The sequence below is a fragment of the Rhinoderma darwinii genome, chromosome 2 (assembly GCF_050947455.1).
Source record: "Rhinoderma darwinii isolate aRhiDar2 chromosome 2, aRhiDar2.hap1, whole genome shotgun sequence".
Taxonomy (NCBI): Eukaryota; Metazoa; Chordata; class Amphibia; order Anura; family Rhinodermatidae; genus Rhinoderma; species Rhinoderma darwinii.
In genome coordinates this window covers 232077839-232103311 of record NC_134688.1, presented here as the reverse complement: position 1 = coordinate 232103311, position 25473 = coordinate 232077839, and the positions used below count along the sequence as shown (strand labels likewise).

At 40.1% G+C, this 25473-nt stretch overlaps 1 protein-coding gene across 1 annotated transcript in view; it reads right to left on the bottom strand.

Annotated features, from left to right (window-relative positions):
• Positions 1-7362: 7362 nt before the first annotated feature.
• Positions 7363-25473, bottom strand: part of LOC142741795 (multidrug and toxin extrusion protein 1-like) — a 42392-nt gene continuing 24281 nt past the window's right edge. Inside the window, exons 6-17 of the mRNA XM_075851128.1 lie at positions 24839-24883; positions 24337-24434; positions 22908-23005; positions 22027-22140; positions 21542-21609; positions 20333-20441; positions 18169-18244; positions 16118-16187; positions 13784-13916; positions 9167-9261; positions 8147-8192; positions 7363-7712 (exon numbers count right to left, since the gene is read on the bottom strand). Coding sequence (XP_075707243.1) covers positions 7507-7712; positions 8147-8192; positions 9167-9261; positions 13784-13916; positions 16118-16187; positions 18169-18244; positions 20333-20441; positions 21542-21609; positions 22027-22140; positions 22908-23005; positions 24337-24434; positions 24839-24883 — 1158 coding nt within the window. The 3' untranslated portion in view covers positions 7363-7506. The remainder of the gene's footprint in view (positions 7713-8146; positions 8193-9166; positions 9262-13783; positions 13917-16117; positions 16188-18168; positions 18245-20332; positions 20442-21541; positions 21610-22026; positions 22141-22907; positions 23006-24336; positions 24435-24838; positions 24884-25473) is intronic.

The following is a 25473-nucleotide window of genomic DNA, read 5'->3' as shown; positions in this document are numbered from 1 at the left end:
TACCCCAAAATGGTACCAATAATAACTACAGCTCGTCCCGCAACAAACCAGCCCTCATACCACTACGTCTATGAAAAATAAAATTAGTTATGGCTCCAATAAGTTAGGAAATAAAAAAATATGCAGTTGTTTCCGAGGGGAACATTTCTTCTGTTTCAAGAGGCGATTTATCAAGGACCTAAAATTAGGGAACCAGGAAAGGGAGGGCCCAAACATATCCGCTGGAAGCGACGGTGCCCGTATTATACCAGGACAACACTTTCCCAGCAAAATTCCCCAAACTACAAAGGTGCGGAGTGTGGACCAAAAGGGGCATAAGAAAGGACGCCATTTATCAGTGCGACACCAGCCTGTGCAGAAAGGATTGCTTCACAGCGTAACACACATCTATGGATTATTTTTTTTATCCCATTATTATACCACCTGACTATGCCCCTTATATACTCCGCCCCGCTTACATGTACCCCCACATTATAAATGGAAACACCAGCAATACTCAAACAAATATAGTACCAAGCAAAATCCGCTCTCCAAAAGCCAAATGGTGCTCCCTCGGCTCTGAACCCTACAGCGTGCCCAAACAGCAGTTTCCTTCAACATATATGGCATCGTCATACCTGGGAGAACCCTTTTAACAATTTTTGGGGTGTGTGTCTCCAGCGTCATAAGCTTGGCATGGCATATTTGTCACTGAAATGGCATATCTAGGGAAAAATATACATTTTTAATTTGCACCATCCGCAGTGCATTCATTTATGGAAAAGACCTGTGGGGTGAAAATGCTCACTACACCCCTTAATAAATGCCTTGAGGGGTGCAGTTTCCATAATAGGGTCACTTCTCAGGGGTTTCTTTTTATTATTTCACATCTGAGCCTCTGCAGTTGTGAACCAATACTTTGTAAATCGCCAAATTAGGCCTCCACTCTGCATGGTACTCTTCACTCCTGAGCCCTGTCATATGTCCAGGCAAAAGATTAGGGTCACATGTAGGGTGTTTCTAAAACCGGGAAACACCGCATAATAATTAGAGAGCTGTCTCGTTATGGTGGCACAAGCCGGGCACCACAGATTGGCATATTTATGGAAAAAAATCCCATTTTCACTCTGCAACATTGAGTGCACACTAATTTCTACAAAACACCTGCAAGGTTAAAATGCTTACTACACCCCTTGGTAAATGCATTGAGGGGTGTAGTTTCCAAAATGGGGTCACTTCTGGGGGGTTTCCACTGTTTTGGGTCCACAGGCGCCCAGAAACCAATCCAGCAACCTCTGCACTCCAAATGGCGGTCCTTCCCTTCTGAGCCCTGCCGTTTGCCCAAACAGCAGTTTATGACCACATATGGGGTATTGCCGTACTCGGGAGAAATCGCTTTACACATGTTGGTTTCTTTTTTTCCTTTATTTGTTGAGAAAATGAAAAAATTTGCGCTAAAACTACGTCTTATTGAAGAAAAAGGATTGTTTTTATTTTCAATGCCCAATTCTAATAAGTTCTATGAAACATCTGTGGGGTCAAAACGCTCACTACACCCCTAGATGAATTCCTCAAGAGGTGTAGTTTCCTAAATGGAGTCACTTTTTTGGCGTTTTCATTGTTTTGTCCCCTCAGGGGCTTTGCAAATGTGACCTGGCCTCCGCAAATCATTCCTGCTAAATGTGATCTCCAAAAGCCAAATAGCGCTCTTTCCCTTCTAAGCCTCGCCGTGTGTTCAAACAGCCGGTTATTACCACATGTAGGGTATTGTTTTACTCGGCAGAAATTGCTTTACAAATTTTACGGTGCTTTTTCTCCTTCAATCCTTGTGGAAATTAGAAAAAATTAGCTAAACCTACATTTTCTTTGAAAAAATTTAGATTGTAATTTTCAGGGCCTACTTCCAATAATTTATGCAAAAAACCTGTGGGGTCAAAACACTCACTATACCCCTAGATAATTTCCTCAATGGGTGTAGTTTCCAAAATGGGGTCACTTGTGGGGCGTTTCCACTGTTTTATCCCCTCAGGGGCTTTGTAAATGTGACATGGCCTCCGCAAACCATTCCTGCTAAATGTGAACTCCAAAAGCCAAATAGCGCTCTTTCCCTTCTCAGCCACGCTGTGTCTCCAAACAACCGTTTATTACCACATGTGGGGTATTGTTTTACTCGGGAGAAATTGCTTTACAAATTTTGCGGTGCTTTTTCTCCTTCAGTCCTTGTGGAAATGATAAAAAATTAGCTAAACCTACATTTTCTTAGAAAAAATTTAGATTGTCATTTTCAGGGCCTACTTCCAATAATTTCTGTAAAAAACCTGTGCGGTGAAAATGCTCACTACACCCCTAGATAATTTCCTTGAGGTGTGTAGTTTCCCAAATGGGGTCACTTTTGGGGGATTTTCACTGTTTTGGCACCGCAAGAGCCCTTCAAACCTGACATGGTTCCTAAAATATATTCTAACAATAATAAGGCCCCAAAATCCACTAGGTGCTCCTTTGCTTCTGAGGCCGGTGCTTCAGTCCAGTAGCACGCTAGAGCCACATGTGGGATATTTCCTAAAACTGTAGAACCTGGGCAACAAATATTGAGTTGCATTTCTCTGGTAAAACCTTCTGTGTTATAAAAAAAATTGTATTAAAATGTATTTCTGCAAAAAAATATGAAATTTGTAAATTTCACCTCTACTTTGCTTTAATTCCTGTGAAATGTGTAAAGGGTTAAGACATTTTCTAAATGCTGTTTTGAATACTTTGAGGGTTGAAGTTTTTAAAATGTGGTGACTTTTTGGGGGTTTCTAATATATAAGGCCCTCAAAGCAACTTCACAACTGAACTGGCCCCTGTAAAAATAGCCTTTTGAAATTTTCTTGAAAATGTGAGAAATTGCTGCTAAAGTTCTAAGCCTTGTGATGTCATAGAAAAATAAAAGGATGTTCAAAAAACGATGCCAATCTAAAGTAGACATATGGGGGATGTTAATTAGCAAGAATTTTGTGTATTATAACTGCCTGTCTTAGAAGCAGATACATTTAAATTGAGAAAAATGCAAATTTTTGCTATTTTTCGCTACATTTTGGTGTTTTTCACAATTAAATACTGAACATATTGAGCAAATTTTGCCAGTAACTTAAAGTGCAATGTGTCAAGAGAAAACAATCTCAGAATCGCTTGCATAGATGAAAGCATTCCATAGTTATTACCACATAAAGTGAAACATGTCAGATTTGAAAAATGAGGCTCTGTCAGGAAGGTCAAAAGTGGCCAAAGAGGGAAGGGGTTAATAAATTCCTTATAGGGTGTAGTTTCCAAAATGGGGTCACTTCTCAGGCATTTCTCTTATTATTTCACATCAGAGCCTCTGCAATTGTGAACCAATACTTTGTAAGTTGCCAAATTAGGCAACTCAATTTATCATAGTATGCTTTCACTCCTAAACCCTGTTGATCGTCCAGGCAAAAAATTAGGGCCACGTTTAGGGTGTTTCTAAAACCGGGAAACACCGCATAATACTTAGAGAGCTGTTTTTTCATGGCGGCACAAGCTGGGCACTACATATTGGCATATATATGGAAAAATTGCCATTTTCACTCTGCAACATCGAGTGTACACTAATTTCTGTAAAACAAGCGGGGTTAACATTCTCACTACACCCCTACGTAAATACCTTGAGGGATGTAGTTTCTGGGGGGGTTTACACTGTTTTGGTATCACAGGGGCTTTGCAAATGTGACATAGCGCCCAGAAACCAATCCAGCAAAATCTGCACTAAAAATGCAAAATGGCGCTCCTTCCCTTCTGAGCCCTACTGTGTGCCCAAACAGCAGTTTATGACCACGTATGGGGTATTGCCATACTCGGGAGAAATTGCTTTACAAACATTGGGGTGCTTTTTCTCCTTTTGTTGAGAAAATGAAAAACTTTGAGCTAAATCTACGTCGTATTGGAAAAAAATTAAATTTTTATTTTCACTGCCCAATTCTAAAAATCTATGAAACACCTGTGGAGTCAAAATGCTCACTACACCCCCTAGATTAATTCCTCAAGGGGTGTAGTTTCCCAAATGGAGTCACTTTTAGGGAGTTTTCACAGTTTTGGTCCCACAGGGGCTTGGCAAATGCGACATGGTGCCGAGAAATCAATCCAGCCAAATCTGCGCTACAAAAGCCAAATGGCGCGCCTTACCTTCTAAGCCTTGCTGTGTACCCAAACAGCAGTTTATGACCACATATGGGGTATTTACATGCTTTACAAATGTTTCTTCTTTATTCCTTGTGGAAATAGATTTTTTTTTTGGGCTAAAATAACATCTTATTCGAAAAATGAAATTTTTCTTTATTTTCACATCCAAAGTCTAATAAAATCAATGAAACACATGTGGGGTCAAAATGCTCACTACACTCCTAAGTGATTTCCTTGTGGGGTGTAGTTTCCAAAATGGGGCATTTTTTGGGGTGATTCCATTGTTTTGGCATTACAAGATCTCTTCAAACTTGACATGGTGCCTAAAATATAATCTAATAATATCCACTAGGTGAGCTTTGCTTCTGAGGCCTGTGCTTCAGTACATTAGCACACTAGCACACTAGCTTAGCACACTAGGGAAAGGTGTGGAATAGTTCTAAAAACTGCAGAATCTGGGAAATAAATAGTGAGTTGTGTTTTTCTTGTAAAACCTTCTGTGACACAGAAAAAAAATTAAGTAAAAATGAATTTCTGCAAAAAATAGGAAATTTGGAAATTTAACCTCTACTTTGCTTTAATTCTTGTGAAACACCTAAAGGGTTAAGAAACTTTCTAAATGTTGTTTTTAATACTTTGAGGGTGCAGTTTTTAAAATGGTGTGATTTATGGGGGGACTTCTAATATATAAGGCCCTCAAAGCAACTTCACAACTGAACTGGCCCCTGTAAAAATAGCCTTTTGAAATTTTCTTGAAAATGTGAGAAATTGCTGCTAAAGTTCTAAGCCTTGTAACGTCCTAGAAAAATAAAAGGAAGTTAAAAAAATGATGCAAGGAACGTAGACATGTGGGAAATGTTAACTAGTAACTATTTTGTGTGGTATTACAATCTGTTTTACAAGCAGATATATTTAAATTTAGAAAAATTCAATTTTTTGCACATTTTCTCAAAATTTTGGTGTTTTTCACAAATAAATATTGAATTTATCTACTAAAATTTTTTCACTAACAAAGTACAATATTTCACGAGAAAACAATCTCAGAATTGCTTGGATAGGTAAAAGTATTCCAAAGTTATTACCAAATAAAGTGACACGTCAGATTTGAAAAATAAGGCTCTGACAGGAAGGTCAAAAGTGACCACAGCATTAAGTGGTTAATGGGTATATTCACTTTAGGAAAATCTATAGTAATGCATTGTAAACATGATTATATATAAGTTTACTGATATGTTTTTATCTGAAGTTATCTGCTATTTTCAAGCCTATCCATAATAAAGCCACAGTTGCTGCACCTGCGCTAGATTCTTGGACACTGCGTTACAATGGAAGATGCAGAGTGATGTGTCTGGTCACATGTTCTTCCATCTGCGGCTATATTATGGACGGGAGCAGCGGGCTTCCTGAAAGATACAGCTGTCATAACAAGGGTGGGTGGCTTATGAGCGCATGAAAGCGGCACAGAACTTTGCATAAAAACATTCGAACGTTTATTAGAATGCTGTTTAGGCTGTGTTCACACGGGGCGAATGCGCTGCATAATAGCATGCAGTGTAGCCCCTCTGTGCGCCGCAGGGAATTCCGGGCAAAGAAGCATGGTGCAGTTTTTCGCCCGGAATGTCCGCTGCAAAAAACTGCAACACTGAGTGTATGTTTAAACGCCCCGAAAAATGGCTGAAAATACGAAGGCCGAACGCCTCTAAACATCTGCCCATTGATTTAAATGGGAAAAACGGCCCATAAAAAAAGAAGCGCATGTCATCTTTTTGGAGCCGATTTTTCATTGTCTCAAAAATGCTTGATGCATAAAAAAGGGCTGAAAATCAAAGGCGGTTTTGCCTTGAAAACAGCTCCGTATTTAACAGCCCTTTTTTCGTTTGCCGTGTGAACATACCCTCACCGGTCTGCTAGCAGGCTGGCCTCCTGGGATGACATTTCATCCCAGGAGACTGCTGCAGCCTGTGATTAGCTGCAGCGGCGGTCACATGGGATGAAGCATCATCCCAGGAGACCAGACCTCTGACGTCATACAGGCTGGCCTCACAGCCTGTGATTGGCTGTGGCGGTCACATGGGATGAAATGTTATCCCAGGAGGCTGCGCTGGAGGGAGGAACGAATGCAGACTTCTGGGTAAGTATGAGTTTTTTATATTTTCTTCTGAATTGCGTTTTTTTGCGGCGGAATCGCTGCGATCCCACTGCAAAAAGGCAACTACTATTTGTTGCGGGATTGATCTCTCTATTGTATTCAATGGGGAAAACCCGCAACAAATAAGCAGCGTTTACTCAAATACAATTGACATGCTGTGGAATAAAATTCCGCATCGAAGGTAAATTTCTGAGCGTTTTTTTCCGCCCAGTATTTACGCAGCGTGTGGATGAGATTTATTTTATCTCATCTACTTTGCTGCGACTGTATTTGAAGCGAATTTTCCGTTGCGTAAAAATCGCAGTATTTACGCAACGTGTGGACTGACCCTTGCAATGCACTGCTGAAGATTTTCCTAAAGCGTTTAACCTCTTTAATTCCTTTAGACCACACTGGTCTCTAATCAAAGCTTAATCGGGAAGAAACAAAATAGTGTTATCTCTGTGCTTTATTCATCTAGTAGGCTGGAGCCCTAGGTCATAATTGGTAGCCATGAAATCCCTCCACTTCTGTGACTCACATGTTTCCTATGAGGGGGAAAAGGTTGTGGGCAACTCATGACAATCACAAGAATTCCTACCATGTCGGAATTTTTGCAATTGTCATGCACCTTTTCCCCCATAGGGAAACATTGAGGTTGAGCACAGGCTGCAGTAATGCCAGAATTTTACCATGACTCGTGGATGATCAAGTGTCGCCATTGAGCCTAGGTTGAATGGATGAATGAAGCACTGCCTGGAAAAAGCAAAATACATAACCTCCAGGGACTGCAGATTTTCTTTTTTTGTTGGGAATATGCCTTCAATAATGTGTATGTCGTTTCATAAAATGATAAAAATAGCTAAAAGTTTCTTCCGATATGCTCCATCCCTGCAGTGAAAACATGGACTATTAAATCAATGTGCTTACTGCAAACATTTTCTTAGGTTTAGGCTTATGTCTGGGTGTCCCTTTTAATGCAGATGAGGGTATTTTAGGCACACTTGCAGATAGATGGACTTGAGCTACATACATAAGGTGGGTTTGTACAAATATTAAACAAAGAGAAAACATTAAACTTAGAGAAAATACTTTACTGTATCAACTTTTTGTACAGCTTCTTCGTACAAAATCTGTCTTCAGAAAAACATGCTAAACAATTGTTCTGCTAAATTAAAATGCATCACTAGTTTTTACGAGCCCTAAAGAGTCTTCCTCTAGTAAGATGTCCATACTTTAACCAAAATTCCTGTTAATAGAACAGCAATGGCTAGAGCCAGAGTGAGTCCACGTAGCACAATCACTTCTTTCATTGATAAAAGATTTTTGGAGGTTCCTGGTTCTTCGTGGTGGGGCAGCTGTGGTATGCCAGTCTTCTGAGCAGACAGCTCTGATAACTTAATGTCAGATTCATTATTTGCTACTACAAATACAAACACAATTTTTAGTAAATGCGCAAAATGGATCATAACACAAACAGTGCAGGATTCAAAAAAGACACATATTATACAACAAATGAATACATAGAATAGGCCTAAAAGGTAATAGGAGTCATCTTAGGCTTCATTTAGGATCTGTGGCTCTTAAATCTCGAATACGATGCTAATTAATTTCAATAGGGGAGCACATACCAATGTATTTTCACATGACAATACATGTGCAATGCAGGCTTCATTGATTGTCATACCTGGGTCTAATATGCATGACCCCACAAGGAACTATATAGCCATAACATAGTTCTGTGCACTGTAGAAATGCACATGGTCACATGCATGAGTCCTTAGTAGAGGTTTTTGAATAGGTGCAGGTATTTGGCATTTATGCCCAAAAAAAATTATCTTTTTTTTAGATAAGTACCTTTAGAAATGGTCTCTTTGCAAGTCATTCCTGCTCGTTCTTGAGCCTAAAAAATAACAGTGTACATTATGTATTTAACTAGTTTAACTTATATGGTTTATTTGTCAAATTATGTCATATTCATTTTTATGTCACAAATTAATACTATAACATTGTCTATGAATATTAGGCATATTAAAGGATAACTAAACTTTCAAAAAACTTTTGATATGTCAAAGTGACATGTAAAGAGTATTGGTTGCCTACAGCACTCACTTGAAAAATTCAAAAGGATGCAAAAATTCAACAGCTTCCAAAACATCCAAAATTTTCGATCCTTACGTGCGCAGCAAAAAAAAATTGTGACGACATCCATGTGGCAAAAAAAGGAGTTTATTAACATGGACCCAAATGCCGCGTGCAGGCAAAAACAATTTTTTTTCCACATAGATGCTGTCAGAAATTTTCTTGTGATGTCATAGTGACATGACAGAAGTTTTGATCGGTGGGGTCAGAGCACGGAGACCCCCACCGTTCGTTAAAATGAAGCTGCAGAAGCGCTCGAGTGAGTGATGTGCTGCTTCGATTCTGGGAAAAATTATTTGTGGGCAAGGCTGATGAATCTATGGGTAAAGGTTTCCTTTAAAGTAATATTCAGCGACAGTGTACTAATAAGATGGTGTATCTAAGCCTATCGTGCTCTAAAAGTTGTTTTATAGCTATGCGGTCTTCAATATATATTTTTTTGTGGGGGGCGAAACATATTTTTGGGGCTTGTGCCCCTGATCTTTTTCTATATCCTAGCAATGCCCCTGATCACTGATATAGTAAGTGTTTAACTTCATGGTATTTGATGGTTATTACTCATGATTATTATAGTGGTTTTGCAAGTGGAGATAGAGACACAAAAGCATTAATGTGATAAACCTTCTTCAAGGCAATCAGTGAAAATCAATTTTGTCTTTGAAAAAAAACATTTTTTTTATTAATAATCTAAATTTGTCAGCTTTAAGAATTTTTAAAATAAAAATGGACACTTACTTCAAATCCAATATCTTTCCAGCTCACTCTAAAGAGGTAGATGGCGAAAAACGCAGACAGAAACACTCCACAGAGAATCATTCCATACCAAAGACCTTTATGTGAAAAGACATGGTTATCTACCCACTCTACATAGCCATCGGCATAGCTGTTTTTAAAGGTTTAATGGAAATCTGTCAGCCCAATTTTGCCTACCAAACGAGTACCAGTGTTTGGTAGAACTTTTAAAACCACGTGTCCACATACTTTTTTATGGCTTTCTATCATCTTCTTGCAGAGATAATCCACTTAATTCCACTCGAGTGGTCTGAATCCTGGCAACTGCTCCTGATCTTGGGATTTAACCCTGTCCAAATCCTCTCATTTGCTCATGATAGTGGAGCAGATAAAACAAGGATAGCAGGTTTTATCAGAGTACACACAATTCGTACCGCATCTCAGGAGCCTGTAGGCACAGAATTATCTGGCACCCATAGTAGGCCTCGACTTTAAGAAGCACTCCAATGAGTTTTGTTTTTCATCTCCCCATTTTAACATGTGTTGAAATGTAGTGGAATGTTATCAATTTACCTGGTTGTCTATTTTACCTGTAGCCACTCCATTGCGGGACGCCTGGGGACCATGTGATCTTTATTCTGACTCTCTGAATCCTCCAGAAACCGGAGGTCAGACTCTCAATGAAAGTCTATGAGACTCACATCAAGGCAACATTTCACTATATTTCACCACATGTTTAAACAGGATGGGGGGGGGGATAATAATTCACTGGAGTTCTTCTTTAAGTTATCTCTGGCTTCAAAAGTGTTTGTCTGCTCTTACAAAATAATGCAGAACATTGCAGTGCATACATAATTTACATATAAGTACACATTGTTTAGTGTATTTATATGTAAAAATTCCCTTCAGAAAGTACCCTTCCCCCCAGGCTGTCTCTAGGCACAGGCCGACTGTGCCTAAAAGTAAATCTGGCCCTGCACACAATAGATTTTCTGGTTCATCTAATGCCAAAAAGGTATTCAGGATTTTCTAGACATAAAAATTGTGTCTGTTCGAGAAGAAGGTTTAAAGGGTCACTCCAGGCAAAAAAAATGAAGTTCAACTTTTAGTTAGTCATGAAGCACTACAAGCCCCCAAAACCTGAATGGTGCTGTTACAGAGATATCCTGGTATCCCCTACTGGGCTGCAGCAAAAGCCTGTGCCATAACAATATATTTGTATTGCATATACAATGTATTGCCATAACAATACAGTAGTACTGTCCTGGGCCACTTCGCAGTCAGTATGGGAAATATACCCAAACGGCATCACATCATTTAAAGGGGTTTTCCCATCTTGGACATTTATGGCATATACACAAGATATGCCATTAATGTCCGATAGATGCGGGTCCCACCTCTGGGTCCCGCGTCTATCTTTAAAATTGGAGCCCCTAAACCCGGTCCTACCTTTCTCGGCTCCCGCTGCCTCCCCTCCACATCCTGGGAGTTACGGAAACAGCTGAGCTACACTGTTCCTGTAACTCCCATAGAAGGGAATTGTAATTACGGAAACAGCGTACCATGGCGAGCTACGCTGTTTCCATAACTTCCATTCACTTCTATGGGAGTTACGGAAACTGCATAGCTCAGCAAGCTCGGCTATTTCTGTAACCCATGACCACCTAATTAGGAAGAGGTCAGGAGGCAGAAAGAGCCGAGCAAGGTAGAACAGGGATTAGGGCGCCTTGTTCTAAAGATACGTGAGGGTACAAGAGGGACCCACATCTATCGGCCATTTATGGCATATCCTGTGGATATGCCATAAATGTCCAAGATGGGAAAACCCCTTTAGCAATGAGGACTACCCCCAGTAGGACTCTAGTGAAGATAAGTCTTAGACAATATTAACATGAATAAATACCTAATTTATGTGTCAGTCAAACTCCTTGACGCATCGTTTCTAACTGGAAGTATCATTTTCCCAGTCTGGGAGGAGCTTAATTATGTGCACCTGCCCACTGATATCTATGTAAGGAGAGGGAATTAACATGCATTTGACATTTAACATGCAGTAGCTCAGCAGACAGTATCACACATGATAGGATTAGATATAGGGCCCATCTCGCTGACATTGCGGCTCCAGCGCTGGACCCAGGAGAGGCAAGAATAAGAAATGTTTAGCTTTTTTATGTGTTACTAATTATTTTTGTGTGTTTGTGTTTTTGTGAGTTCGGTTGTTGGACTACTTCAATGACGGATGTTTTTTTTATTCTCAATAAAATGGATAACAAGGGTTTTGTGGGATTTTTATTTGAATAAAATATTTTTCCTATGTCTTTGTATTTTTCTAAACTTTATTACTACCACCTTAGTAATGGCCGCTGGCTGATTGACCACGTCCATTACTAAGGCGAGGCTTAATGTTAGACATGAAGAGGATAACACTAACCCCCATTATTACCCCGGTGCCCACCACCACCAGGTGTACCGGGAAGAGCCGCGTACGATCCAGTACCCAACCATCTGTAGTGATGGCTGGGCACTGGCGCGGCTGCACGCTGGTATTATTAGGCTGGGAAAGCCCAAAAACAGTGGCCCTTCCCACCCTGGTAATGCTAGCCTGCTGCTGCTGTGTTGTATCTGGCTATAAAAATGTGGGAACCCCACATCGCTTTCCAATTATTATTATTATTATTATTATTTTTTTAAATGACGTGGGGTCCTTCCCATTTTTTATGACCAGCCAGATACAACACAGCAGCAGCCTAGCATTACCAGGGTGGTAAGAGCCACTGTTTGGCCTTTCCCAGCCTAGTAATAACAGAATGCGGCCGCTCCAGTGTCTGACCATCACTACAGATGGTCAGGTACTGGATCATACCCGGCTCTTACCGGCACCCCTGGTGGCGGTGGGTGCTGGGGTAATAACGGGGGTTAGTGTTAGCCTCTGCACCGGTTAACACTAAGCCCCGCCTTAGTAATGGACGCTGTCAATCAGCCAGTAGCTATTAATAAGGCAGTAGTAATAAAGTTTAAAAAAATACAGACATAAAAAACAGGTTTATTGAAATAAAAAACCCCCACACAACCCACATTAACCATTTTATCGATAATAAAAAAAACATGATCAACGACCGAACCATTAAAAAAAACACAAACACAAAAATAAAACATTAGTAAGGGCCTGTTCACATCACCGTTGCCCTTCCGTCTGAGGTTTCCGTCGGATAACCCCCTCAACGGAAAGGCACTTCCATTAATCTCCATGGTGAAGGAAACGTTGCTAAAGTTTTCCGTTTGTCACCGTTGACAGGGGTTCCGTTGTGTTGACGGAATCAATAGCTCAGTCGACTGTGCTATTGGTTGCGTGAAGAACAACGGAACCCTGTCACAACAGTGACAAACGTAAACCTTTAGCAATGTTTCCGTCACCATGGAGATCAATGGTGAGGGAAACGGAAGCTGAGGTTTTAGTTTGCCGTTCCATTGAGGGATTACCTGACAGAAACCTCAGACGGAACCCCTCAACGGAAGGGCAACGCTGATGTGAACACAGCCTGAGGCCTCATGCACACGACCGTCCCCGTAATCACCGCCGACGGCCACCCGCATTTTCGAACTGTGCTCCTATACAAAGTATAGGACCACGGCCCGTAAAACACGAAAAAACAGACATGCTCCATAATTCCCGGCACGGACACCCATCCGTAGCTCTACGGAAAGGTGTCCGCAACCAATAGAACCGAATGGGTCCGTAAAACCGCGGACCGTGGCACGGTCCGCGGTTTTACGGTCGTGTGCATGGGGCCTCACACATATGGTAGGCTTAGATACAGGGCCCAAGTGCATGTGTGATACTGTTTGTTGGACCCTGTATCTAAGCCTAAGGTAGACTTAGATACAGGGTCTAGCAGACAGTAATCTTATACAGTATAAGATTACTGTCTGCTGGGGCTCTGTATCTAAGTCTACCACATGGTAGGCTTTAAAGGTGGTTGTCCAGTCCCTAAACATTGATGGCCGATACTCAGGATAGGCCATCAATAGCTGATGGGTTGTGGTCCGACTCTTGGGACCCCTGCCAATCACCTGTTTTGAAGGGAGTGCAGTGCTTGTACAAGCGCTGCTTCCCCTTCATTTCCCTTACTTACTCACACTGTGAATCGTTGACACGTCCGTGTCTGTGATACAGTGTAAGAAAGTGACCGGTATGCGCGATGCACCCCCTTCAAAACAGCTGATTGGCGGGGGTCTAAGGGGTCGGACCACGAGCCATCAGCCTCCGCAGACAGTGGTATTAAACTTACCATCCTCTTCGGCCGCAGGGGAGGTCCTGATTCCATCCAGGGTCGGGATGTTGTGCGCAGCGCACAGCGCTGTGACGTCAGGACAGCCCCTGCGCTCCGGAAGGAGGAATGTAAGTACTGTCACTTACTATAGTAACAGGGGCCCGTGTAGTTTATTACATAGGCCCCAGTTACTATAGTAACTTTTCATTGATGTGGTGCGGGGCTACGGGCCCAATTTCGACCACTGCGACCCCTATAGTTACGCCACTGTTCGTATCAATACCAAACAACCCTTATTTTATGCCCAACAGTCTACATTCCTTTCAAATAAACAGCTCTATAGACTTACCTTTAATGCCTTGTTTGGCTGCAAACATAAAAGCAGCAGCAACTGGTAGTCCAAGCATGTAATAGCCAATAGCAAATATAATGGCACCAATCTTCTGCCGTCCTATCCCTCTTAATACTCCACTAGAAACACACTGTAGAGATAGATTGCATTACTGTATTGATCAATTTAACAACGTCCACATTGTATCATCCTTAACGCATAATCACGTACACACTCTTGGGCAGGCTTCTCTTTGCGCATTCTAAAGTGCATGTCCGTGATGGTGGTCGTGTGAGCACACAAGTTATGCCCCCATGATCACTTCAGTAGCCTGGCTGTGACTGACAGCCGGGCTCTGGCTGCAATTGCATGGATTAGAGAAGTCTTCAATCCCGGCTGTTTAACCGCTTAAATTCCGGTCAATAGCGACCACAGCATTTAAGTGGTTAGGCAGAAGAAGGGGGTTCTCTCTGTCATCCATTTGCGGCCCGCAAATCAGATCGCCAGCCGCTGACGGGTTGCAATGGCAGCCTGGGTGCCTGCGAGATCATTTTGTCCTGCCCGACCTCACTCAGACCACGCTGCCGCCGATTCATTCGCTGCTTGGCTCCGTCTGCCGTACTCACTCACATTTAGGAGCAGGAGAAGGGTGGACAGAGCCAAGTATGGCGGCGGTCTGAGTGAGGCCGGTTCGTGCTGCCTCGGGAGTGGACCAGTCCTGTCACCTGACCTGAGTCAGTGACGTGAGATCAGGTGACTGGACTGGTCCACTCCCGGGCAGTCACGCACTGAACTCCTCACTCAGACCGCCGCATCCTCATTCATTAGTGGTGAATGACAGTACTTGGCTCCATCTGCCCTCCTGCTCCTGACCTAAAATTTAGAAACTTAGCTGAGGCCTAAATGTCGAAATTTAGCTGTAGTGTAGACATAGGATAGGACCTGTCCTAAAAGCATGAAGTGGGGTCAGGTGACTTAAGAGTTTTTTTTTCATCAAGGATATCTCATAAATGTCAGATAGATGCGGGTCCCACCTCTGGGTCCCAGATCTATGTCTAGAACGTGGCCCCCTAAAACCCGTTCTACCTCTTTGTGTTGTGGCTGACGTGTGATTTCCGACCATGAAGGAGAAAACAGCGTAGCTCGCTGAGCTATGCGGTTTCTGTAAGTCCTATAGAACTGAATAGTAGTTACGGAAACTGCGTAGCTCGCATGCTACTACTTCATGGTCGGAAATCAGCCGGAACACAGAGAGGTAGAACGGGGTTTAGGGGGCCCCGTTCTAGAGTTAGGTGTGGGTCCTAGAGGTGGGACCCGCATCTATCTGACATTTATGACATATCCTGTGGTTATGTCATAAATGTCCCTGATGGGAAAACCCGTTTAAGTAAGTACTGTAAGTCAGAGCAACTTACTGCTGCAAGTTCTTTTCAAAACTTACCATTGCAAAGAGTCGACTGCGCTCCAGACTGACCGACGCAGTAACAACATCATCAATACTGGCTAAAATCACACGCATCACCAAAGAGAAGCAGTTCCAGCCATCACATTAGGGATGAGTTAATTAAATGTTTGACCAAATATAGCAAGCTAATTTTTAAGTTGATAATTTTGTATGGCCCGCAAATGGTGTTATAAATATCCAAATGGCCCTTGGCAGAAAAAAGGTTCCCCACCCCCGCTATATGCCTATTATGTCGTGCCAGAGGCATGGCCTAATAGATTGCCTGTGAGATTTACACTGACAGGCAGTAATGCTTAGATATACTGAGTATACCAAAGCATTATATCAGTGATCAAAATATGGCATTGTAAAGTCCTCTGGTGGGATTAAAAAAAAAATAAAAAAATATTACAGTAAAATAAAATAAAACCACTTTTTCCATAAAAAGGTGGTCTTATCTAATAAAAAACAAAACAAAAAAAAAACACATATATGATATCACTGTGATCGTGACGACACAAACAATAAAGCTACCTTATTTAAACCGCCGGGTGAAAGCTGCACAAAAAAAGAATAATATCAACCCTTTAAGTTCTGAGTCATTTTTGGGCAAATTCTATGAGATAGTTTGTCCCCATAGTGTACAATGATTGCTCCATGTAATTGTAGCTAAATGAGCACCTATTGACTTGCAATATTGTCTATTGACATTCATTTACCATCAGGAATCTGCCAGTGTAAAACCACACTAAAGAGGCCACAGCGTTGATTTGGCGCTGCGTCCCCTTCACTATTTTTCTCTGCACAGCGCCCCCCTGGCACTCTGCTATCCAGGGAACTGCAGCCTGGTCTCAGTCATTACAGGGATAAACAGGTGAAATTTAAGAATAATTCTATAATTTACTTACAGCAATACATTCAAATAGGTGGAATACGAGATATACAGGTATAACGTCAGATACAAGAGCAGCTATTTCTCTAGGAAAAAAAGAAAAGATTTTTCTGTTTAAGGACTTAAAGGAACAGTGTCATCACAAATTATTTTTTTATATGTTAAAGATGTTAGTGCTTTATTAAAAACGTTTATATTCATTTGTGTGTTTGTGTTTTACTTTTTCTTATTTTTACACTTTTTCTTCCCTATGGGGGCTGCCATTTTTTGTTCCATTTCTGTCTGTGTCGATTAACGACACATACAGACATGGAATACGGCAGCCACAGTCCCATAGGGACTGCGAACGGCTCCCGTCCCATTGACTTACGTGTACGGCGTCTGTGTGGGAACTGCGCATGCGCCGCTCCCACACAGTCCAATTCGAAATTGGCGCCGTCCGGCGCCATTTTCCTGTGGACCGGAAGTCGCGGCCGGACAGTAATATTACTACTTCCGGTCGCGGCTTCCGGATTTGTGCACTTGGACCAGCGGCAGCAAACGGAGCGGACGGGCCGGAGGGAGCCGCGGCGGCAGGAGCAGGTAAGAGATTTCAATGTATGTTCGTGTTTGTGTGTGTTTACTACTGTATGTAAACCTACTACACTGTGTGTTAGCTCCAAAAATGGCGACACACAGTGTAGGAGGTTACACCGTTCAAACCCCTCGTTTATCCCGGCACTAGCCAGGATAAAGGAGGGGGGGATGCTGAGAGCTCACTAGAGCGAGGGCTTTTAACCCAATGTTGCAATGCTGCAATTTTGGGAATAGCTCCATCTAGTGACCAAAAATGGGTAGTATTATAAATTAGAATTAATTTATAATATTTCCTGACTCGTGAAAAAAATAAAAAAAATTTGAACAATGTTTAATCACCCACACACTAAATGTTTAATTAAAAAAAAACAAACATGTTTTTCTGGCAACACAATGCCTTTAAGACATATTCACTGCTCATTCGACTGTTTCCATATCACCTACACTTTCCTAGAGAGTGGCTGCCCTTATTCTCTGGTTCTGCGGGGGTCCCAGTAGTTGGAACACCATAAATTAGACTTTTATAGCATATCATGTCAAAGAGAGGGTTGCCATATCGACCAATCTTGCTTACTTACAGGTTTAAAACTAAGAGTTGGAGTCTTGTGGATATTGGGTTTCTTATTACTGCATTTTATACATGACCCTGAAATGTAACAGGTATTTTCTCAGATCAAGGGTGGGGCAGAAAACGTTATATATATATATATATATATATATATATATATATATATATATATATATATATATACATACACACACACACACACACACTAGTCCTTCTCAATGATTTAAAATATCATCAAAAAGTTAATTTATTTCAGTAATTCAATTCAAGAAGTGAAACTCATATATTATATAGATTCATTACACACAGTGTTCTATTTCCAGCATTTTTTTCTTTTAATGTTGAAGATTATGGCTAACAGTTAATGAAAACCCAAAATGTGGTGTCTCAGAAAATTAGATTATATAAGCCCAATTCAACAATTATTTTTAATACCGAAATGTTGGCCTACTGAAATGTATGTACCGTATATGCACCCAATACTTGGTCGGGCTCCTTTTGCATGAATTACTGCATCAATGCGGCGTGGCGTGGCATGTATATATATATATACACACACACACACACACACACACACACACACACACACACACACACATGTATATATATATATATATATATATATATATATATATATATATATATAAGATAAGCAGATTGTGGTGCAATTGAAAGAAGTTTCAGGGAGACAAGGCAGTGGAAAACATTGTGTAAAGTGGTGGGTGAGGTAGAATTGGGTTTTACATTTTCAGCAAGTGCAGTATATAGTAGCTGTATTCACTGTGCCACCTCATTCAAAATGTCCTGAATGTACCGTCACGCAAGTCCTAAAACATTTATTTTCACTTTTTTAAAGCTCTCTTGGAGTAGGGGATTTGAGTAAAAAAAATGAGTTTTTAACATTAACAAACTGTCACACTTACCCATCACTAGTGAATATATATGAAAATACATTCTTCAAGGCAGCAAGCAGGATTATATCTATAATTATGAAAACCGCTGCAAAAGAAAAACAATAGACCGACAATAAAACCTCTATCAGACGACCACCTAAATTTGCAGTGAAAAATGGTTCTTGAGGCATGGTCCTCACAAAGAAAAGGCCAATATACACAGAATGCTCGATATGTGAAGAAAAAACAAGGAGAGAGACGGTGCTCTTCTAATGTGATAACGTACTATGGCAGTTGTGTAAAAGTGAGTTTTGATAGACTCACCTGATATAGTTGTGCAGGATCATCAGCACAACTTGACTTTATTGCTTGTTGGGTGAATTCACCCTAGTCTCGGACACACTGTGCAAGCCTCCGGAGCAGACCCATGGTTAGTAGCTCCAAAATTGGGGTTTCTTTGCCGTGGTCACTTAGAATCAAGTACCTGGGAAAAACTAACTTTCACCTTGACTATCTGACCTGGGCGTGAACAACATGACACAGCTATTTAAGATGTTGTTTGTCTGAAATTTATATGCCTGGTGAAGACCTCACTACGAGGTTGAAACGCGTTGCAGCAGTGACTTTTATTGTTTTTTAGTATGTTCATAAATAAAATGTTTTAATTCATCCGGTGGATCTGTGGAATTACTGAACCACCCACATAAGAGTGCCCGATGCAAGGAGCATTTTTCCCAGGTTCTTGAATATACACAGAATATAAGAGATATAAAAAATCCATTACAGAAAAATCTGGTCTAAATAAACGGCAGTTTCATTGTATTCATTTAAATTTAACCTAACATTAAGATTAGGACTGCTCAGCTTGGTGCCATAATGAATAGAATATTTGTCCAAATTGCAGAATTGTCTGTGCAAATTTTAGAATTTATTATTCTAATTTTAGTTTCAGAAAAATGAAATGGAATCCATTTTCCTGCTTACAGGTGATGCCATAATTTTAGAGCAGTGATGCCTAACTGGCGGCACACGTATACCTGATGTGCACTCCCTGGGGTAAAGCTAATTTATATGGTGTAGCTGTTTTCCACAGGATAATGATCTGGCATTTACGGTCGTGTACGCTGAGTGCTCTGCCATATAGAACAGAAGAGTGTCTCTTTTTTTCCTCTATTTTGGGGGCACTGTGGTGTCTTTCCCATCTCCAAAAGCTTTGTTGTATATATGTTTACGTGTATGTATTTCTGTATGGACTTTGTATGCCTTTTGTCTGTGTTCCCTAAATTAGTATTTTGTTAAAAACCAGAACAGATTTTGAAAAATCTTGGAAAGTTTTTTTCTTCTTCTGCGGAGTCTATATCAGTGTTTAGCCCAAAAAAAATATATGTGAAGAAAATGACAGCCACAAATACGGACTATAATAATGTTAGACGGAAAACAAAAGCTTGTCAAATAAAGTAAGTAAACCCCTCCACACCCATGTGTATGCTCCCGATCCACACTGCTTTAATATGTGTCCATTAAAATGGAACTCCAATATGATATGAAAATTAACCTACCAGTTCAGGTTCATATTCTTGTCTACAAGCACAATTATTACTGCACCCCTCATGACTATGGAATATATCCTTGGAATTATTCTCTTGGAACAATTAAAACAGTTCATAAGTATCCAGACTTTTTAAAGAATACTTTGTGGGTTGCCAAGAATAGTCTCATGTTCTATAGAGAGAAGGTCTTTCTTGGACTGTCTTAGACTTATCCAGCCTGCACAGTCAGTAAATTGAAAACTCAATCCATAAAACAGCGCTGATCTCCCTAAGCTGGTCAGGGTCTTATGGATTGAGTTTTACACTGACTGATGCCATAGTGTACTAAAGTAGGAAACACTTATTTTAACTCAGGTGATTTATTTTATGAAAACCAGAATAAATGCTTAAATACATTGTGTTATTTGCATAAATACATTTTTAGCATTGTTTTAATTTGATGAATTGTCAGCGAGTAGATTTTTTTGACATGTGATGAGTGATGACCATATTTTTCATTAACTCACCCTGGTGGTACATAGAGATATCTGATAAAGATGAGACAGGTGACTGCCTATGGCAAGCCTTTGGTTGTCCTCAGACACGTTAAGGAACTTGGACAATTTTTTTTTTTTACACACGCATTTATTTTACAAGCAAAGTACCTGTTATAAGGAAAGCAAGCATCATGGACCTCTTTGCCTGTTCAATATTCCCTGCACCAAGAGCATTGCCCATTCGTACACTGGTAGCCATACCTATACCATATGGAACCTGTACAAATATTTTAACATAGCTTTTAATAAATAATATTAAAATATATACCACAAACAATCATAATATACCCAAAGTGTTGCCATAAAGTCTAAAAATATAGTGCTATTTGCCGATGGGTTTTATATTGTCCTTATACATATGATTAACAGGCAGAAAGAACACTACACATTAGTGGAAGAGGAGCACCAACACCCCAACATATATAAAACCTACTCTATGGAGTCCCCGGGAAAAAAGAAGAGACACCTGGACTAGCCCTCAATTAATTTCTCCCTGCTACACAAAGCTACTCAGACCCCAGAAAAGAAAAAAATGTGCACTAATCTATGAGTTACATTTAGCTGAGTAAATCACCCTGCACCATCTACTAATGAAGTATTTTAGAAAAATGTATATATATATATATATATATATATATATAAAATGTAATTCTAGGTTATTGCTGGAATACATATGAATATAGTCTTGTTTTGAAATAAATTTTTTAGAACCAAGTAGGGTATTTAACCCAACATACACTTCATGTAATATATATTTTAGGCTGTGTTCACATCACAGTTGCCCTTCCGTTGAGGGGTTCCATCGGAGGTTTCCGTCGGGTTAACCCCTCAACGGAAAGGAAAATGGAAACCTCAGCTTCCGTTTCCCTCACCATTGAGATCAATGGTGACGGAAACCTAGCTGATGGTTTCCGTCTGTCACTGTTGTGACAGGGTTCCATCGTTTTGGCGGAATCAATAGCGCAGTCGACTGCACTATTGGTTCTGTCAAGAACAACGGAACCCTGTCACAACGGTGACAGACAGAAACCATTAGATAGTTTCCGTCATCATTGATCTCAATGGGGAGGGAAACGGAAGCTGAGGTTTCCGTTTGCCTTTCCGTTGAGGGGTTAACCCGGCAGAGACCTCCGACGGAACCACTCAACGGAAGGGCAACGGTGATGTGAACAGGCCCTAAGCAGCATCTGATTTTGATATTAAACATATGAAAGTATAAGTAGCTGGCTGTAAGCATTTAGTTTACTTTGGTGTATTCACATCATGGCGTCAACATTTCTGTACTTAGGAACTTTTTAATATAGATAGTATTAATACCATGTATGCTATGGTCACCACTTGGTATATGACAGACTGAGCGCCAAGTTCCACCACACTTATCAGGCCTGTAAAGAAGACAATAGGGAAACTGTGTGAGAAGGAAAAAGAATATGTAAAATACACCAAATATTCAGCAAAATGTAAAATCTGCCAGGGTGTGGCGTATCCGGATGGTTATATAGTATTACATTAAAGAAACATACTATTATTGTATTACTACTGCGTAGTACAAATGTGCTTACTACTATTCACAGATTGTATTCATGCTGTATACCATTTATATGTCTACTTCAGAACTGCATTAAAACAGTATGGTAACGTAAAAATAAAGCAACAAAATATATTGAAATGAAAATAAATATAACCTATAATGCAGAGAAACCCGATTCTTGAGATATGTTTTGGGTTATACATTCTTTGTTAGAATTATCTTTCTGTTACTTTGACAAGTACTAGTTTTTTTTATTGCTCCTTCTACTCACCTACAAGGAGACTGCCAATTTCATAAGTCCACCATTCTATGCATACCATAAGCATACTGGGCACAGCCAGTACTACAAAGGAGTTCCAATCTCGTAAACATTCTGTAGACCAACCTTCAAGAGTAAAACACGATTATTTAATTGATATATCAAATCCTGCTTGTACCGCAGAAATTTCTGTTATAACTTATGTTATTCTGTATAGTGTTCAACCATTACTTATAGGACATTCAAACACTACATGCAGCAAATATTGCTAGCTCCTCTCCATTTTCATGCCATCAATTGTAAACAACAATATGCAAGTCCCATACTGTATGCCACCCTCTGCCAGACTTCTCAAACCTACACTAAAAAAAGTAAGCTAGTGGGTACTATGCTGACCTCCGATTTGGTGACCGGTTCAGAAATCCCACTCCTGAAATCCAAGAGTATAAAAAGCAAAATTGACCACATCCATGCAGGTGAAAGTAACTCACATCTTTATTGAAGCCTCCAATACATATGGCTATTTTTCGACCCACACAGGGGTCTTTGTCAAGCAAGTCTTTGTCATGCTTGACAACGAGCGTGCATTGGTCGAAACGTAGCGATACATTTATATGTTGGAAGCATCAATAAAGATGTAAGTTACTTTCACCTACATGGACGTGGTCAATTTTTGTTTTTGTACTTCTGATTCTTTAGTGGATGGAGGAAACGTGCTCATCTTTAATAATGTCTTTAAATTGCGATTATCCTTATTCAGATAATAAGTTTGGGAATGTTTGTGTCACAAGTTTGAAAAAAACATTTCTCGACTTACATTTGAGAAGAAGCTAGTTTATTTCGTATTTATTGAATGTATTATTTGATCAATAAGCTTTAAAAATCTATAGTACCTCCCCAGGTATTTACATGAAGTTTCTTGATGCGAATATATACAAATAAGATCATAGCTTGAGAAAACTGTGCAATCGTGTTAGCCCATGCTGATCCTCTGTAAAAAAATAAATAAAATAAATAAGCACATTTTCTTAAAATTATCTCTTAAACAAAAAATACAAAGTGATTTATTTTTATTTTTATTTTCTTTAAAATAGTGGCTAAACCTTTAGCTTTCCCAAGCCAGATCCTCCAATTAGGCAGGGTATGTAAAACCTAACAGCCATATACACAATATTGACAAAAGTATTAGGACACCTACACAGTACACCCACGGGAGCTTTTATGACATCCCAGGGTCGTAGCTATAGCCATAGCGCTCTGCCTGGGACTCCGGCTCTGGGGAAGCCCCAACATCACAGTTCACATTTGGACAGTGATGTCAGGAGGAGAGAAGGAGTCCCAGGCAGAGCGCTAGAAGCGTCTCTGCTTAGGGACTCCGTCTCTGGGGAAGCCCCTGACATCACTGTCCATATATGGATAGTGATGTCAGGAGCAGAGCAGTGTCCCAGGCAAAGTGCTAGTAGGGCTCTGCCCGGGACTTTGGCTCCGGGGTTGCCCCTGACATCACTATCCATATATATGGACAGTGATGTTAGGGGCTTCCCCACAGCTGGAGTAACGGAGCAGAGCCTTTACTAGTGCTCTGCATGGGACACTGCTCTGCTACTGACATCACTGTCCATATATGGACAGTGATGTCAGAGGCTTCCCTGGATACTTAGAAGCTGTATCATGCGCTGAAACTCGAATCCATCACGTCAGCAGGACTAACGGCTTCGGTGACAGCAGGTCCTGTTATCGATCACATCTAAGTTATGAACATAGATACATAGAAGCTGTATCTGAAAAAGTTAAAATAATTTTTAATAAAAACAAATGACAAAGTTGCTCAAAACACCCTAATACACAGTTTTAGTGAAAAAAACTTCTTCAAAAGGTTCACATATCCTTTAAGGGCCAAATGTACACATTTCAGTAATTTCTAAAAACAAATAACCAAACAATGTTATTACCGTATACACTTTAACTTATCATTCCCGGATATCTTCCTTCTCAACCAGAAGGGCATGGTAAAATAAATATTTGTAGTTCATAAATAAGAAGTGTAGTGAGCTAGTGCCAGGTCACAGGGCAGTTATGTTTCGGGATATCCAAGTGGTCTCCCTTGGGGTTTTCTGGTTCTTGGCCAAAGAACTGACATAAGTCATCTTTTACTAATAGCCAGAAAGGAAAGTCACTAACAACAGATCCCACACTAGATTTCAGCTAAAAGCCAAGGTATATGTTAGTAAAGAGAAGAACATGCTAACCCATCATACATTACATAGCAAATTGAATCCTAACTGCCAATATTTTCTTTCCTGATAACAGTGATCTACTTACATGACTCCAAGTTCCAGTACAAAGAGAAAGATATAATTCACTAGTGCATTTATGCCATTTGATATAATGCTGGTAACGATCTGTGTTTTTACAATTCCCTGTAAGAAATTAACATCAGAAATGTATCTTATTAATTTTCTATACCACATATGTACCACATCATTTACCAAATGGGACAAGGGGTAGGTGGCTGTTTACGGCACCATGTGCGGGTGGGAGGCAATTTATGTACTTTTTTTTTTAATAAATATTTTCCCATCATATCTATCTATCTATCTATCTATCTATCTATCTATCTATCTATCTATCTATCTATCTATCTATCTATCTATCTATCTATCTATCTATCTATCTATCTATACCACTGACTGCCTTGAGTAATAAGAGCTTTTCCTGCCGTTGCACAACATAGTTTAAAAATGCAGAAAAATTTATAATTTAATGTACACCGCAGTATTGTATATATAGAATTGTACATGATCCTTTTATCTGGAATACATACTTGATTTTGTAAATATCGTGCCTCCAGTTGGTATAGAAACGCAGCCTATAAATTAATAACACAAAATTATGGTTATGCTACACATATGGATGGATGAGATATTCAGTTTTCTAAAACGTTCAACTTCTAGGTACATTGACAATTTTTAAACAGATCACAAAATTAAAGAGAAATGCTGCATGATAAAAATGTCAAGCACAATCTTCAAGAAATGGTTCTGGAAATGTCAGGATTCCAACTCACATATTCCTACAATTTGCAAGGACATTATAAACATCAGGGGCAAATCCCCTGATAATCTATAGCCCCCCTTAGCGTTTTTGTTTTTTGTTTGATACAGACACCTTGCTATTTTTTCTGTACACTTTTATTAATATTAAGGCAGGGGCAAGAAATACGTCTTTGAATATGTTGGCTCTAGTAATAACAGATTGGAGGGATATGAACTGATGGTTGAATCCACAGGAACTGAATTTGAATGGCAGCTAAAACATTGGAAAGTCATTGATTAGAGAGTCTTCTTGTCTGAGATGATGGGAAGAGTAGTAGGTGAACAAACCCATGAAGAAACAGTATAAAGCAGATCAGAACCAGGTAGTTAAAAAACATATCAGGTCAAGGATTGGTAAAGGCTA